The sequence below is a fragment of the Ylistrum balloti genome, unplaced genomic scaffold (assembly GCF_031769215.1).
Source record: "Ylistrum balloti isolate Yb309-2 unplaced genomic scaffold, AGI_CSIRO_Ybal_v1 Utg370700, whole genome shotgun sequence".
NCBI lineage: Eukaryota > Metazoa > Mollusca > Bivalvia > Pectinida > Pectinidae > Ylistrum > Ylistrum balloti.
The window spans coordinates 1185578-1198806 of record NW_026782420.1 but is presented as its reverse complement, the minus strand read 5'-3'; the positions used below and the strand labels follow the sequence as shown (position 1 = coordinate 1198806).

At 39.5% G+C, this 13229-nt stretch overlaps 1 protein-coding gene across 1 annotated transcript in view; it reads left to right on the top strand.

The window, feature by feature from the left end:
- Positions 1–13229, top strand: part of LOC132557608 (beta-1,3-galactosyltransferase 1-like) — a 31188-nt gene extending 17959 nt beyond the window's left edge. The window contains exon 2 of the mRNA XM_060222117.1: positions 11456–13229. Within this exon, the coding sequence (XP_060078100.1) occupies positions 11479–12660 (1182 nt within the window). The 5' untranslated portion in view covers positions 11456–11478 and the 3' untranslated portion in view covers positions 12661–13229. The remainder of the gene's footprint in view (positions 1–11455) is intronic.

Genomic DNA, 13229 nt, shown 5'->3' with positions numbered 1-13229 from the left:
TGTTACGTCACAATCGCATTTACATGTGTAGTGTAAACGTGTTACGCCACAATAACATTTACTTGTGTAGTGTAAACGTGTTACGTCACTATCGCAATAACATGTGTAATGTAAACGTGTTACGTCACAATCGCATTTACATGTGTAAACGTGTTACGTCACAATCGCATTTACATGTGTAAACGTGTTACGTCACAATCGCATTTACATGTGTAAATGTGTTACGTCACAATCGCATTTACATGTGTAAACGTGTTACGTCACAATCGCATTTACATGTGTAGTGTAAACGTGTTACGTCACAATCGCATTTACATGTGTAAAAGTGTTACGTCATAATCGCATTTACATGTGTAAACGTGTTACGTCACAATCGCATTTACATGTGTAGTGTAAACGTGTTACGTCACTATCGCAATCACATGTGTAGTGTAAACGTGTTACGTCACAATCGCATTTACATGTGTAAAAGTGTTACGTCATAATCGCATTTACATGTGTAGTGTAAACGTTCTACGCCACAATCGCATTTACTTGTGTAGTGTAAACGTGTTACGTCACAATCGCATTTACATGTGTAAAAGTGTTACGTCATAATCGCATTTACATGTGTAAAAGTGTTACGTCATAATCGCATTTACATGTGTAGTGTAAACGTTCTACGCCACAATCGCATTTACTTGTGTAGTGTAAACGTGTTACGTCACAATCGCATTTACATGTGTAAAAGTGTTACGTCATAATCGCATTTACATGTGTAGTGTAAACGTGTTACGCCACAATCGCATTTACATGTGTAAAAGTGTTACGTCATAATCGTATTTACATGTGTAGTGTAAACGTGTTACGTCACAATCGCATTTACATGTGTAGTGTAAACGTGTTACGTCACAATCGCATTCACATGTGTAGTGTAAACGTGTTACGTCACAATCAGATTTACACGTCTCTACGTTGGAATACGTTTGCTTCAGTTTGATGTACCTGTGGGCGTCAGTCAGATATCGATGGTTATGTCATAATATGAACATTAATTTTACGTCATGAAATGAAAGTGAAGCGTTTGATTTTGTCCTCCACATTTTGACTATGAAGCTCGTCAAAAAATATGAGTTTTGATCGTGAGCGTTTACCATCTGTTGCTAACTCGACGCTATATACTTGTACAGAGTGTTTATTACACGGGTGTCATCTGTTAATATTTCATCAACATAGTCCTTCTAGTTGCAACAATTAACCGTCGTTATACATTAGGTAAACATCCAACATGGGACCTTCGCAAAAACAATATCTGAGAAGCGGTATTCGACATTCGGTGAAAAGGCATTCAGAATGTTTTGTCATTGTGTGGCAATATAAGACATTCAGAAAAAAAATATTTAAAACTTCGATGTCATTGGCAGGCCATATTCGACATCCAGAAAAAATAATTGACATTTAGAACTTTGATGCATTAAGGCTCGGAATACGGCATTTATAACCGAATTTGACGCAGATATCATAAAATGGTTGGTGTTGGGGACATGGTCCAGTTATCATGTGACGATCAATGTTTCTAGAGCACTATTTTTTTTTATAATTTGATATCCTTAAAATTAATATAGGGAAAAATCAGTTAAAAAAGTGAAAACAAAGAACAGAAAACAAAACTTTTTGCATCTCTGCTGAGGGAACCACTCGCAATGATAATTATTTTAATAGTTGTTGCAGTAGAAACAGCGCCAATACTAATATTATATCTACGACAGATAAAACCGTAATAATGTAGCCGGGTTCCTATGCTACAATGTTTTATAAAACAACGCTGGATTCATTCCTTTCATACATTTATTTAGACGCACCAAAAGATCTATTTTAAAATGTATATTTGCAACCACAGTCGTCCGTACGTAGCTACATATAATTGCGACTGTCCATGTCTCTGTCCAGCGCGTGAATAACGATACAGAACATACAGGTGCACGAACAAGCATGTAATCAATCACGTGACAAGACATTTACATAACAAAACACAGGTGAGAAATTCTTAGAACATACACTGACAAAACAAACCGGTTGGACAAGTATATTTATAAAAATATATTTAAATAGATAAAAGTAAAATTGACACTGCCACATACTCCCCCTGCAAATAAGATGACGTCTCCGTCAGTTTTCCTCGGTGACAAGAGACACTACTGCTTCTGTCATCTGTGGAGAGAGATTTAAAAATTCTTTTGAATTAGCTAGTGTCAACAAGTATCTGTCTCTACGCAGCCAATCAGGCTCCTGGCCTGACATGACAAACTCACCTGAGGTGAACCACTTGGGTGGAGCTCTAACACGCTGCGACCTCCTGAGCTCAGTCTCTGGCTCCCGAGGTTGCTCACCCTCAACGTCTTGGGGTGGATCGTCATCAACAACCTCATCATCCCAGTCAGCTGTATGTGGACCGTCATCCTGCTGAACTGGAATATCTGTAACTGTAACAGATTCTACTTCCGGTGAGGAAACATGGATTACCACTGATGAAGTATCACTTTGATCTTCGCGCTCCACCTCCACATCCTCACTCACTGTTTGTTATGGTTTAGGCTTCCTATGCCTTGGCGCAGATTTAGGCCTTGTAGGTGCTTTATCATCCATGCTCCTGGAATCTGGCGTTAAATATCCAACTGGAAGAAGATGGTTTCTGTGCATGGTTCTTTTTCTTCCAGTACCATCCTCCCGTTGAATGATATATACTGGAATATCATTGTTTGGCTGACTTTCCACAACATAAATTTCACTCTCCCATGGGTCAGCAATCTTGATATGCTTGCTTCAAACGTTCACGTAACTCCTCAACATATGCAGAATATGAGGGTTGGTCAGAGTCTTCATCCTGCTCCCTAACGCCAAAAGCAACATCAACTGGTAGTCTGGGGTGTCGACCGAACATCAGGTAGTACGGTGAATACCCTGTTGTCTCGTGCCTAGTGCAGTTGTATGCATTAGTGAAGGGTCCAATAAATGACTTCCAATCTTTCTTTTGGTCTGGATTCAATGTGCGAAGCATGTCAAGCAAAGTTCTGTTAAACCTCTCACATAAACCGTTTCCTTGCGGATGATAAGGACTTATCCTCGACTTCTCTATTCCTAATAGCAGACATAACTCCTTTATGAGATCTCCTTCAAAGTTAGCTCCCTGGTCGGAGTGGATTCGCTTGGGCATCCCATAATGGATGACGAAGTTATGGTAAAGAGCATCTGCAGTAGTATGAGCCGACATATTCCGAGTAGGTATGGCTTGTGCATATCTAGTGAAGTGATCGGTTATCACTAAAAGATATTGATAATTTCCTTTGGCTGGTTCTAGTGTAAAAAAGTCAATACACACAAGTTCCATTGGCTGTGATGTTTGTATGCTGACAAGCGGGGCTCGGGCTCTTGCTGGTGTCTTGGCTCTGGTACAGCGATCGCACAGCTTCACACATTCATCTATGTCCTTGCACATTCCAGGCCAATAGAATCGACCCTGTATGCTTGACGTCGTCCTATCACGCCCAGGGTGTCCTGTGTCATTGTGTAAGGCCTGAAGCACCCTCCGTCTCAATGACAAGGGCAATACTAACTGAAATGTATCATCTCGAGTCTTCTTGTATAGGACCCCCCTGGATAGAGTTAAGTTGTAAAATTTCTTTGCATAGACCTTGAACTCATTACAATTATCCATAAATCTTGTTGGCCTCTGATGATTCCTGACATAGGGCAATATGTCACCAATTGCTCCGTCCTCACTCTGTAGTTTCCTCATCTGTGTGGGTGTGTATTCTCCGAAGTCTAGTCCAATGTCGGTATCATCTAAGACCTCAGCTGACATGCACATGGTTTCCATAAATGGAGATCCCTCAGTGATGGCATTGCACACAGCTTTGATGCATTCCCTGGTTATGTGTTGGATGTCTGTCCTAAAATCATCCTCATGTCCTGGGTATCTTGATAAAGTATCTGCATCCAGGTTGTTCTTTCCATGCTTGTAGCGTATGTCAAAGTTGTATGTAGCTAAGGCCGACAACCAGCGATGGCCTGCAGCATCCAGTTTTGCCTTCGAAAGTACATAGGTTAACGGGTTGTTATCCGTGTAAACTGTGAAGTGGTTTCCGTACAAATAATCATGAAACTTGTCGGTAATGTCCCACTTCATAGCTAAACATTCTAGCTTATGAGCTGGGTAATTCTTCTCCGTTTTTGTAAGTCCACGACTGGCGTAAGCAACTGGACGGCATGTACTATCATGGCCCTGATAATAAAACAGCTCCCAAACCGATTGAACTGGCATCTGTATGAAGTTCAAATGGTTTGGTGTAATCGGCAAATCCAAGAACAGGTGGTGATGAAAGAGCTTCTTTCAAGTTTTGGAATGATATTCTTTCCCGGGTGCCCCATTTCCACTCAACTTCTTCCTGCTTCTTAGACTTTGCTGACTTCTTATGAGTAGGCGGTAGTAAATCAGTGAGCGGTCTGGCAATATGAGCAAAGTTGGGTACAAATTTGCGATAATATCCGGCAAATCCTAAAAATTTTCTAACATCTTCAGGCGTTGATGGTTCTGGCCAATCTCGAATCTTTCAATCTTGTCTGGATCAGCTTCTATACCAGCCTCCGATACAATATGTCCTACGTACTTCACTCGATTCCTGAAGAAACAGCATTTCTTTGGCGACAACTTCAAATTACAATCCCTGAGTCTCTGAAATATCTTTTCAAGTCGACGTAAATGTTCTTCATAAGTATCTGAAAACACAATAAGATCATCCAAATAGATAAGACAAATGTTCAAATGAAGATCACCAAGACATTCTTCCATTAAACGCTGATAGGTCGCTGGGGCGTTGGACAATCCAAAAGGCATACGGTTAAATTCGAAAAATCTTAACGGTCCAACAGTGAATGCTGTTCTTTCTTTGTGTGGTTCATCTATCTTCACCTGGTGGTAACCACTCTTCATATCCAGCGCAGTGAAAAACTTGTTACCACTCAAACAGTCTAAGATCTCCTCTATTCTAGGCAGGGCGTAAGAATCTTTGATAGTGCGATTATTCAATTGCCGGTAATCCACACACATCCTTAAACTGCCATCTTTTTTCCTCACCAACACAACATTAGAAGTCCATGGTGAATGCGACTTCCTGATAATCCCTCCTGACAAAAGTTGCTGAAAGTGTCCTTTAATATCCTCCAACATGGATGGTGGGATTCTTCGGTGACGTTGCTTGAAAGGGGTTTCGTCTTCAAGTCTTGTCCTGTGCTGTACCATAGTGGAATGACCAATATCATTATCATGTTTCGAGAATATATCCTCATACTTCTTGATCAGTTCCATTCCCTCACTAAGCTGATACGGTGACCAAGGCACATCCTTCGATGAGGAAAAATCTAGGATATCCAATATATTGGGTCTCTCCTTTTGCTCCATGGAGGGCGGTGGTTTCTCCATGACTACAGGTTGGAGCTCACAAATCACTGCCTTCGGATGGATGGTCAGTGTCCGGCTGGTGACATTGGAAAGCTGCACAGATACAGTTCTATTGTTATCACCGAAATCTATGACTCCAGGTGTCAAATCCAGTAATGTTGAAATGGTAGCCAGTTTCGATGGCTGCAGCATGGCGCAGGTCTTATGATAGCTTATTGCTTTGTCAATGTAACCCTTCAAAGTAACGTAGCTATTCGGCTGCATCACAATACTTTTAGTCTCCGCAAATCTAACAAGACCGAGTCTGTTTTCATTCCTGACTAACTCTCGCTCCCTTAAAGACAAACATCTGAATGCAAGATACCAGGGTGAATGAAGATCTGCTTGTTGTAGAAATCTTGCTCCATACTTACCTTTACAGGCATACATCATAGGGAACAGTACATTCGTGCCAAGTAGCAAAGGAACTGTTGAGTTATAACTGCTATCCGGGACAACTAATAATAAGCAGGCCAGTGACTCCCCACTAAGTCCAGGTACTGCTACATCTGTCTCTATATAACCAGAATATTGCAGGAGATTACCATCTGCACACTCCACATTCAGAAAATCTGTAATGGGCATGAACTGACAAACATCTGACAGGAAGTTTCTGTAATAATGCTCAGAAATTGTTGAAACAGTGGAACCTGTGTCGAGCAAAGCTTGAACATTACTCTTAGCAAGGAACACTGATACTTCATTGGGTGTACCCACAAGCTCTCCGGGTACCTGTTTCTTCCTATCCTGTACATGATAGTTAAAAGCTCTTCTCTCACAGCCTATGAGCTGCCCTTCTTCATAGGCCTCTCCCCGTTTAAATGGTCTAACCGGATGCGACACCCAAGCTTAATGTGACCTCTCTGTCCGCATCGCCAGCACAACGGGCCATCATCATGGGGTTGAGATGTCTTTGACTCCTTAGGGTTAAAATGACGCTGTCCCTGCTGAGATTGCTCTCCCTGTTGATTGGTCCAAGACTTGCCCGCTCCAGACTTCCTGTTGAACTTCTGGTACTGCTTTGTAACCTTTTTCATTTTAGCCATGTCTGTAGTCAACTGCTTGATCATCCCCTTCATTTCCTCTATGTCATCTGTTGCTTCAGAACTAGCCATGCAAGCAGGATTGGGCTTCGTTTTCATCTTTGACTCTTCAGGGTGGGGCTTCTTTGTCTGGGTCTCCTCCTCTCTATTCCTGAGATCTTGCTCCACCTGGCGGATTGCAATCACAAGACGATCAAAGTCTTGGATGGTGTCATACTTATGGCCTGTAATATCCTTTAAATCTCTTCTAAGGCCTGTCCAAAACATCGTTCTCAGCATATCTCCTGAGTGGGCATAAGTCACCTCTCTTCTCTTCACAGCTCTAATCTACAACTCCAAGAGGCTGTATCCTCCCCCTCCTTCTGACGTGCGCTGTAAAACTGTGCCAGAAGTGCTTCACCCTTTTCCACCGTGCCGAAGATACTATCCATCTTGGTTAGGATATTTCTAACTGACACATCCAATCCAAGATGCATGACGACCGTTCCAGCTTTTCCCTTCGATGATCTTCGAAGTACATGGGCCACCACATCTTCTCCATGAGACAACAGCAAGGACTCCACCTCGTGCTTCCATAAATCATAGGATGTGTCCTTTTCTTCTCCTGAAAAGGTGGAAATCCTCACAGGTGGGCTGACTGTAACTGACATAGGATTGGGCATGGCACTTGCCCCATCTTCCTGTTTAGGATCCTTAGTACTGGTACTCCCCTTGGACTTGATCCATGACCGGAGCTCCTCAGACTTAAGTTGGCCTTCTTGGGGTTTGTAACCCATGGCTAAAAGAGTAGCTGTAATAACCTCAATGTGCTTCCCTGAAAATGATTTGTCGGACATCATGAATAAATAATTGGACAAAAGGCATAAAATTTTAAAGCAATACACCTGAAACGAAATATCTACTAAAAAATCACTTCAGGACCAACTCTCTAACACATTTGTATTGCGTCAGCTGTAAATAAACAATATTCATATCAAAATACTTAGTTTACACTGATCGCTGGGTTTTACCTGATATATTTTCCAAGTAATCCTTCTGGATGAGAAAAATGCTGTAAAATATTAGCTTAGTTCCAACAGCAAGGAACATTGAGTACAAGTTCAACAAAACATCAACACAAGAAACACGCACACATGTACATATATATATAAAACATAAAGTGCAGCAGTCACAGAAATCAGGAATGTCAATTGCGAGGTCCAGTCAACTTTTTGCTAGTCAAAATAGTGACCGGGTAGGCAATATCTATGTGAGATCTACTTCAAATGACAAAAGAAAAAAAATGAAAAGTTTCATCAAAACTGGAAATCCTATCGGATATAAGGTAATTTGAATCCAAAAGAACATGAAAGAAATAAACACACAAAATGGGTATCAACTGTGAGTTGTAATATTAAAGTCAAGAGTTCACGAGTAAATGTCACTGAAATTAATAAAACACTCGTGACCACTGCAGTTCAAAACAGGTGTTGTTCACTCAGGCATGACACGGTCGTCGACGAATTCACCTGTTGGCCTATCGAGTTAGTCTCAGTAGTAAAGCACACGCGTAACACAATGTAAAAATAGTAAAGTACACAACAAATGTTATGATAAAAATAACAGCTTTATATAAATCGACAGCTTCCAGTATGCATACTATTTGCTTGGAAACATAAAATTTTAATACAAGGAACGGTTTTATTTGCCAAATAATACATCCACTCCGGTATAAATCGAATAATCCATGCTGATCAGTCAGACAACACAGAATTCAAAAACGTGGATTTCTTCCGGAAGTGCTAATACCTGACCTGGAAGGTCAAGGACACACAGCGATGGTCCAGAACTTCAAAACGAGGCTCCGTGATTTCAAATTTGCCGGGAACTCCCGTATCGTGTGTGAGTGTGTGTTCCTACATGGGCGCCATAATGTAGCCGGGTTCCTATGCTACAGTGTTTTATAAAACAACGCTAGATTCATTCCTTTCATACATTTATTTAGACGCACCAAAAGATCTATTTTAAAATGTATATTTGCCACCACAGTCGTCCGTACGTAGCTACATATAATTGCGACTGTCCATGTCTCTGTCCAGCGCGTGAATAACGATACAGAATATACAGGTTGGACAAGTACATTTATAAAAATATATGCAAATAGATAAAAGTAAAATTGACACTGCCACATAAATGCTGTGTTATAATTTACTGTACTAAATACAGACGCTCACAACATTGGCGTAGTTATGCTCGTCCCTATTTCGAATCTCGACAATTTTCTTTGCGTCAGGACGACGGTCTGATGTTGGGATATTTACTGGACATGTATCCAGATTGTGTTTATCTAATAAGTGTTCGGATGTGTGTTATCTCGCTCCTCTGCACATAAACACCGCGGCGAACCACAACACATTCTACTTAGTCGGTAATATTTACTCAGCATTACCACCAGCGAGTTAAATGGACGCATCACCATTCATTGTAGAAAACTGGTTAAGACGGCGGCGTTATAAGTAACTCCTTCCAGGATAATTATCATTGGGTAAGGATGGGGTGATGGAGGCAGGGAAGAAATTGGGTAAGGTAAGGATGGGGTGATGGAGGCAGGGAAGAAATTGGGTAAGGTAAGGATGGGGTGATAGAGGCAGGGAAGAAATTGGGTAAGGTAAGGATGGGGTGATGGAGGCAGGGAAGAAATTGGGTAAGGTAAGGATGGGGTGATGGAGGCAGGGAAGAAATTGGGTAAGGTAAGGATGGGGTGATGGAGGCAGGGAAGAAATTGGGTAAGGTAAGGATGGGGTGATGGAGGCAGGGAAGAAATTGGGTCAAATTGACTCAAATTTCAAAAATCTCAACTCCCAGCTATAGTAGAATCATATAGGTTATCAAGGTACTTTACAGCTATTGTGATTTCAGGAAAACCGGGTTGTCACATTTTCTTTGGGGTGGGGGTATAGTTTACAATAGTTTATGTGAAAAGACTACATTTTTGATGCAAAGTTTGTTAGAATCCTAAACAGGATGGCAGTTAATGTTATGCACGCTTTACATTTTCATTACCTGTACAATGTAGTTAATTACATGTACAGTATAGTTAATTACATGTACAATGTAGTACAATGTAGTCTATTACATATACAATGTAGTTAATTACATGTACAAGATGTTAATTACATATACAATGTAGTTAATTACATGTACAAGATGTTAATTACATATACAATGTAGTTAATTACATGTACAAGAAGTTAATTACATATACAATGTAGTTAATTACATATACAATGTAGTTAATTACATGTACAAGAAGTTAATTACATGTACAATGTAGTTAATTACAGGTACAATGTAGTTCGAGATACGTTGCTTTGTTAAAAGGATTATGTCTTTATGACATAGTACAAGGTGAACGACAACGTTGTAACTCGGCTGACCAATAATGCCCTTCAGCCAATTTTTATATAATAGATCCATATATGGCCACACACACTGTTAATGCTAGTCCAGTCTGGGTTCGGGAAAGGTTTGGCGGTCTAAAATTTGTCAGAATTCAGTATATGATTAATTTTGAAATACAGTTGATATAAACGTATACAGACTACATCTTTTAATATGTGCAGTCGAACACACTTAATTTGAACTCGGTTATATTGAAAACGGGCTAATCTGAAATGAAAACAATCCCGTCAAAATGTCTTCGTATTTTCATCTCGTTTAATTTGAAATCTATTAATTTGAAATTCCACATTATTTAAAGTATAAATGCTGGCCCTGGACAGTACTAATGATCTGTTTTCACATCGCTTAATTTGAAGGCTATCCCGGCGGCCATGAGCAGTGTCGTCACATTTTGGTGCGTCCTTATCTCTAATTCGCCGCTGTGATGTGACAAACTATGTGTTAACAGAATTTCACTAAAGTGATGTAACTTTCGTGGCATCACTAGACCACTGTGGTATTACCACACTGTGTTAACAGAATTTCACTGAAGTGAGGTAACTTTCATGGACCTCACTAGACCGCTGTGGTATTACCACACTGTGTTAACAGAATTTCACTAAAGTGAGGTAACTTTCGTGGACCTCACTAGACCGCTGTGGTATTACCACACTGTGCTAACAGAATTTCACTAAAGTGAGGTAACTTTCATGTACCTCGCTAAGCTGGTCTGATGTTACTATATTGTGTTAGATAACAGAATTTCACTAAAGTACTGTAGTTTCCGTTGACCTCACTAGACCGCAGTGGTATTACCACACTGTGTTAACAGAAATTCGTTAAAGTGAGGTAATTTTTTATGTACCTCGCTAAGCTGGTCTTGTGTTACTTTATTGTGTTTGTTAACAGATGAATTTTGTTCATTTAGATATATTTCTATCGGAACATTCTTTGTTATGAAAAATGTTTTCTGTGAGCACGTGTATCTCATTTTGTATTTTTGTATGACATGACAGTTATATAAAATTGGATTTGAGTACCTCAGTTTGTCTTTACCATGGTATACATGACATGTGTGTGTCTCACAATATATGTGAAAATTCAGATTTTCAAATTTCAGAATAACTGATAATCTATGTACCGCTCAAGCTATGGCGATAGTTTTAGACAGGTTAATCAGAAATTTATTCCACTCCCATCGTCAATTTCGGTTTGCTTCTTCATGTACTTGTTTCAAAATTTACCTTGGTTTGTTACATAAACCAGTATGTGTGTGCGTGTGGACGTGTATTCTGTCTTGCTGTCTGTCTGTCTCACTGTCTTTCTCTGTCTCTCTCAAAATATTGTTTAATCGACTTTCATGTCAGGTATCATAATTTAGTGTTATCGACTTAATTTGGATATCATTTATATTGTACAAAACAGTTTTACACTCGGTTAAATAAAATCACCACAACCCTTGCGTTAACTAAATCATGGTTAAAATATTAATATTGCGCTTTATTTCTATTTTCAGCAACCTTTCGAGATTTTCGCAAGATGTGTGATGAAAATAACTACAGGACGATAGTTGTGCTGGTGTTCTGCCTAAGTTTGATGTTTAACTTGCTAGCCTATCTCGCTTACGATGCCAGTAGGACAATGTCACCTTACCGAGAACAGGTAGTTCAGGACCAAAACAGATACCTTCTTACCCCAAACGATGAAGGCAGCAGACAGTCGTCAAGTGAGAACCGATTCAAAAATTCTTTTGCTCCGCTTGCCACAGAAAGGGCGGTTAAAATAAGTGCTCAACAATTCTTAAAAGCCAGGTTAAAATCTCCCGAAGTTCAATCAAGAAAACTTCAAGAGGAAGATAGCTTTAATATTGAACAGGATCTTCATAACACAACCATTGGCAATGTCACTAATCCTCATAATTATTCTTACGTCATCAACCAGCCTCAACTGTGCAGGGGAGATAACTCATTAGATTTGATCATTATTGTGTGTACGAGTGTGTCAGGATTTTCAAAAAGACAGGCGATTCGGAACACGTGGGGTTTGTTTTTGAAACAGCAACAGAATGTGAGAATGGTATTTTTTCTTGGAGTGCAAAATAAAGAAAATATTCAAAATAAAGTTTTTGAGGAAAACCATACATACCATGATATTGTGCAGGAAGATTTCTGGGATTCGTACCGAAATCTGTCAATCAAATCGGTAGGAGCTCTTAAGTGGATGAAGAATTATTGTAATATAGCAAAATTTGGGTTAAAAGTTGATGATGATATTTTTGTGAATATTCCAAATCTAATGGAGATGTTATCCAAAGTGACTCACCCTCGTATCATTATCGGACACTTGTTTGTTGGGGCGCGTCCTATACAGGACATACACTCTAAATGGCACACAGCTAAGGAGGACTTTCCTCGAGACGTATACCCTCCCTACGTCTCTGGTACCTGTTACGTCATGTCCTTACAGGCAGCTATCGACATATATCAAGTGTCATTATATACCAAGCTATTTTGGTTGGAAGACATTTATATCACAGGAATATGTGCAGAAAAGGCAAAAATAAAACTAGCTCACGAACCGGAATTAACGTATATAAAACGTGTCGCTAGTGGTTGTGCTTTTGAACATGCCATAACAGGACATAAAGTAAGTTCAAAGGACATGTACAAAATTTACCGCGAATTACAAGATCCCAACTTAAAATGTATGAATGGTTCATAAAGCGGTTCATGATATCAATGTCTGGCTTCATGTTAGCATTTGATATCCATGTCTGACTTCATGTTTATGTCGTTGATAACAATATCTGGCTACAAGTTTGTTTCCTTGATATCAATATCTGGGTTCATGTTTGTGTCGTTGATTTCAATACCTTGTATATGTTTGTATCGGTTACATCAATACATTGTATGTTTGTATCGGTTATATCAATACCTTGTATGTTTGTATCGGTTACATCAATACATTGTATGTGTGTGTCGGTTATATCAATACCTTGTATATGTTTGTATCGGTTACATCAATACATTGTATGTTTGTGTCGTTGATATCAATACCTTGTATATGTTTGTATCGGTTATATCAATACATTGTATGTTTGTGTCGGTTATATCAATACATTGTATATGTTTGTATCGGTTATATCAATACCTGGTATATGTTTGTATCGGTTATATCAATACATTGTATGTTTGTATCGGTTATATCAATACCTTGTATATGTTTGTATCGGTTATATCAATACCTTGTATATGTTTGTATCGGTTATATCAATACATTGTATATGTTTG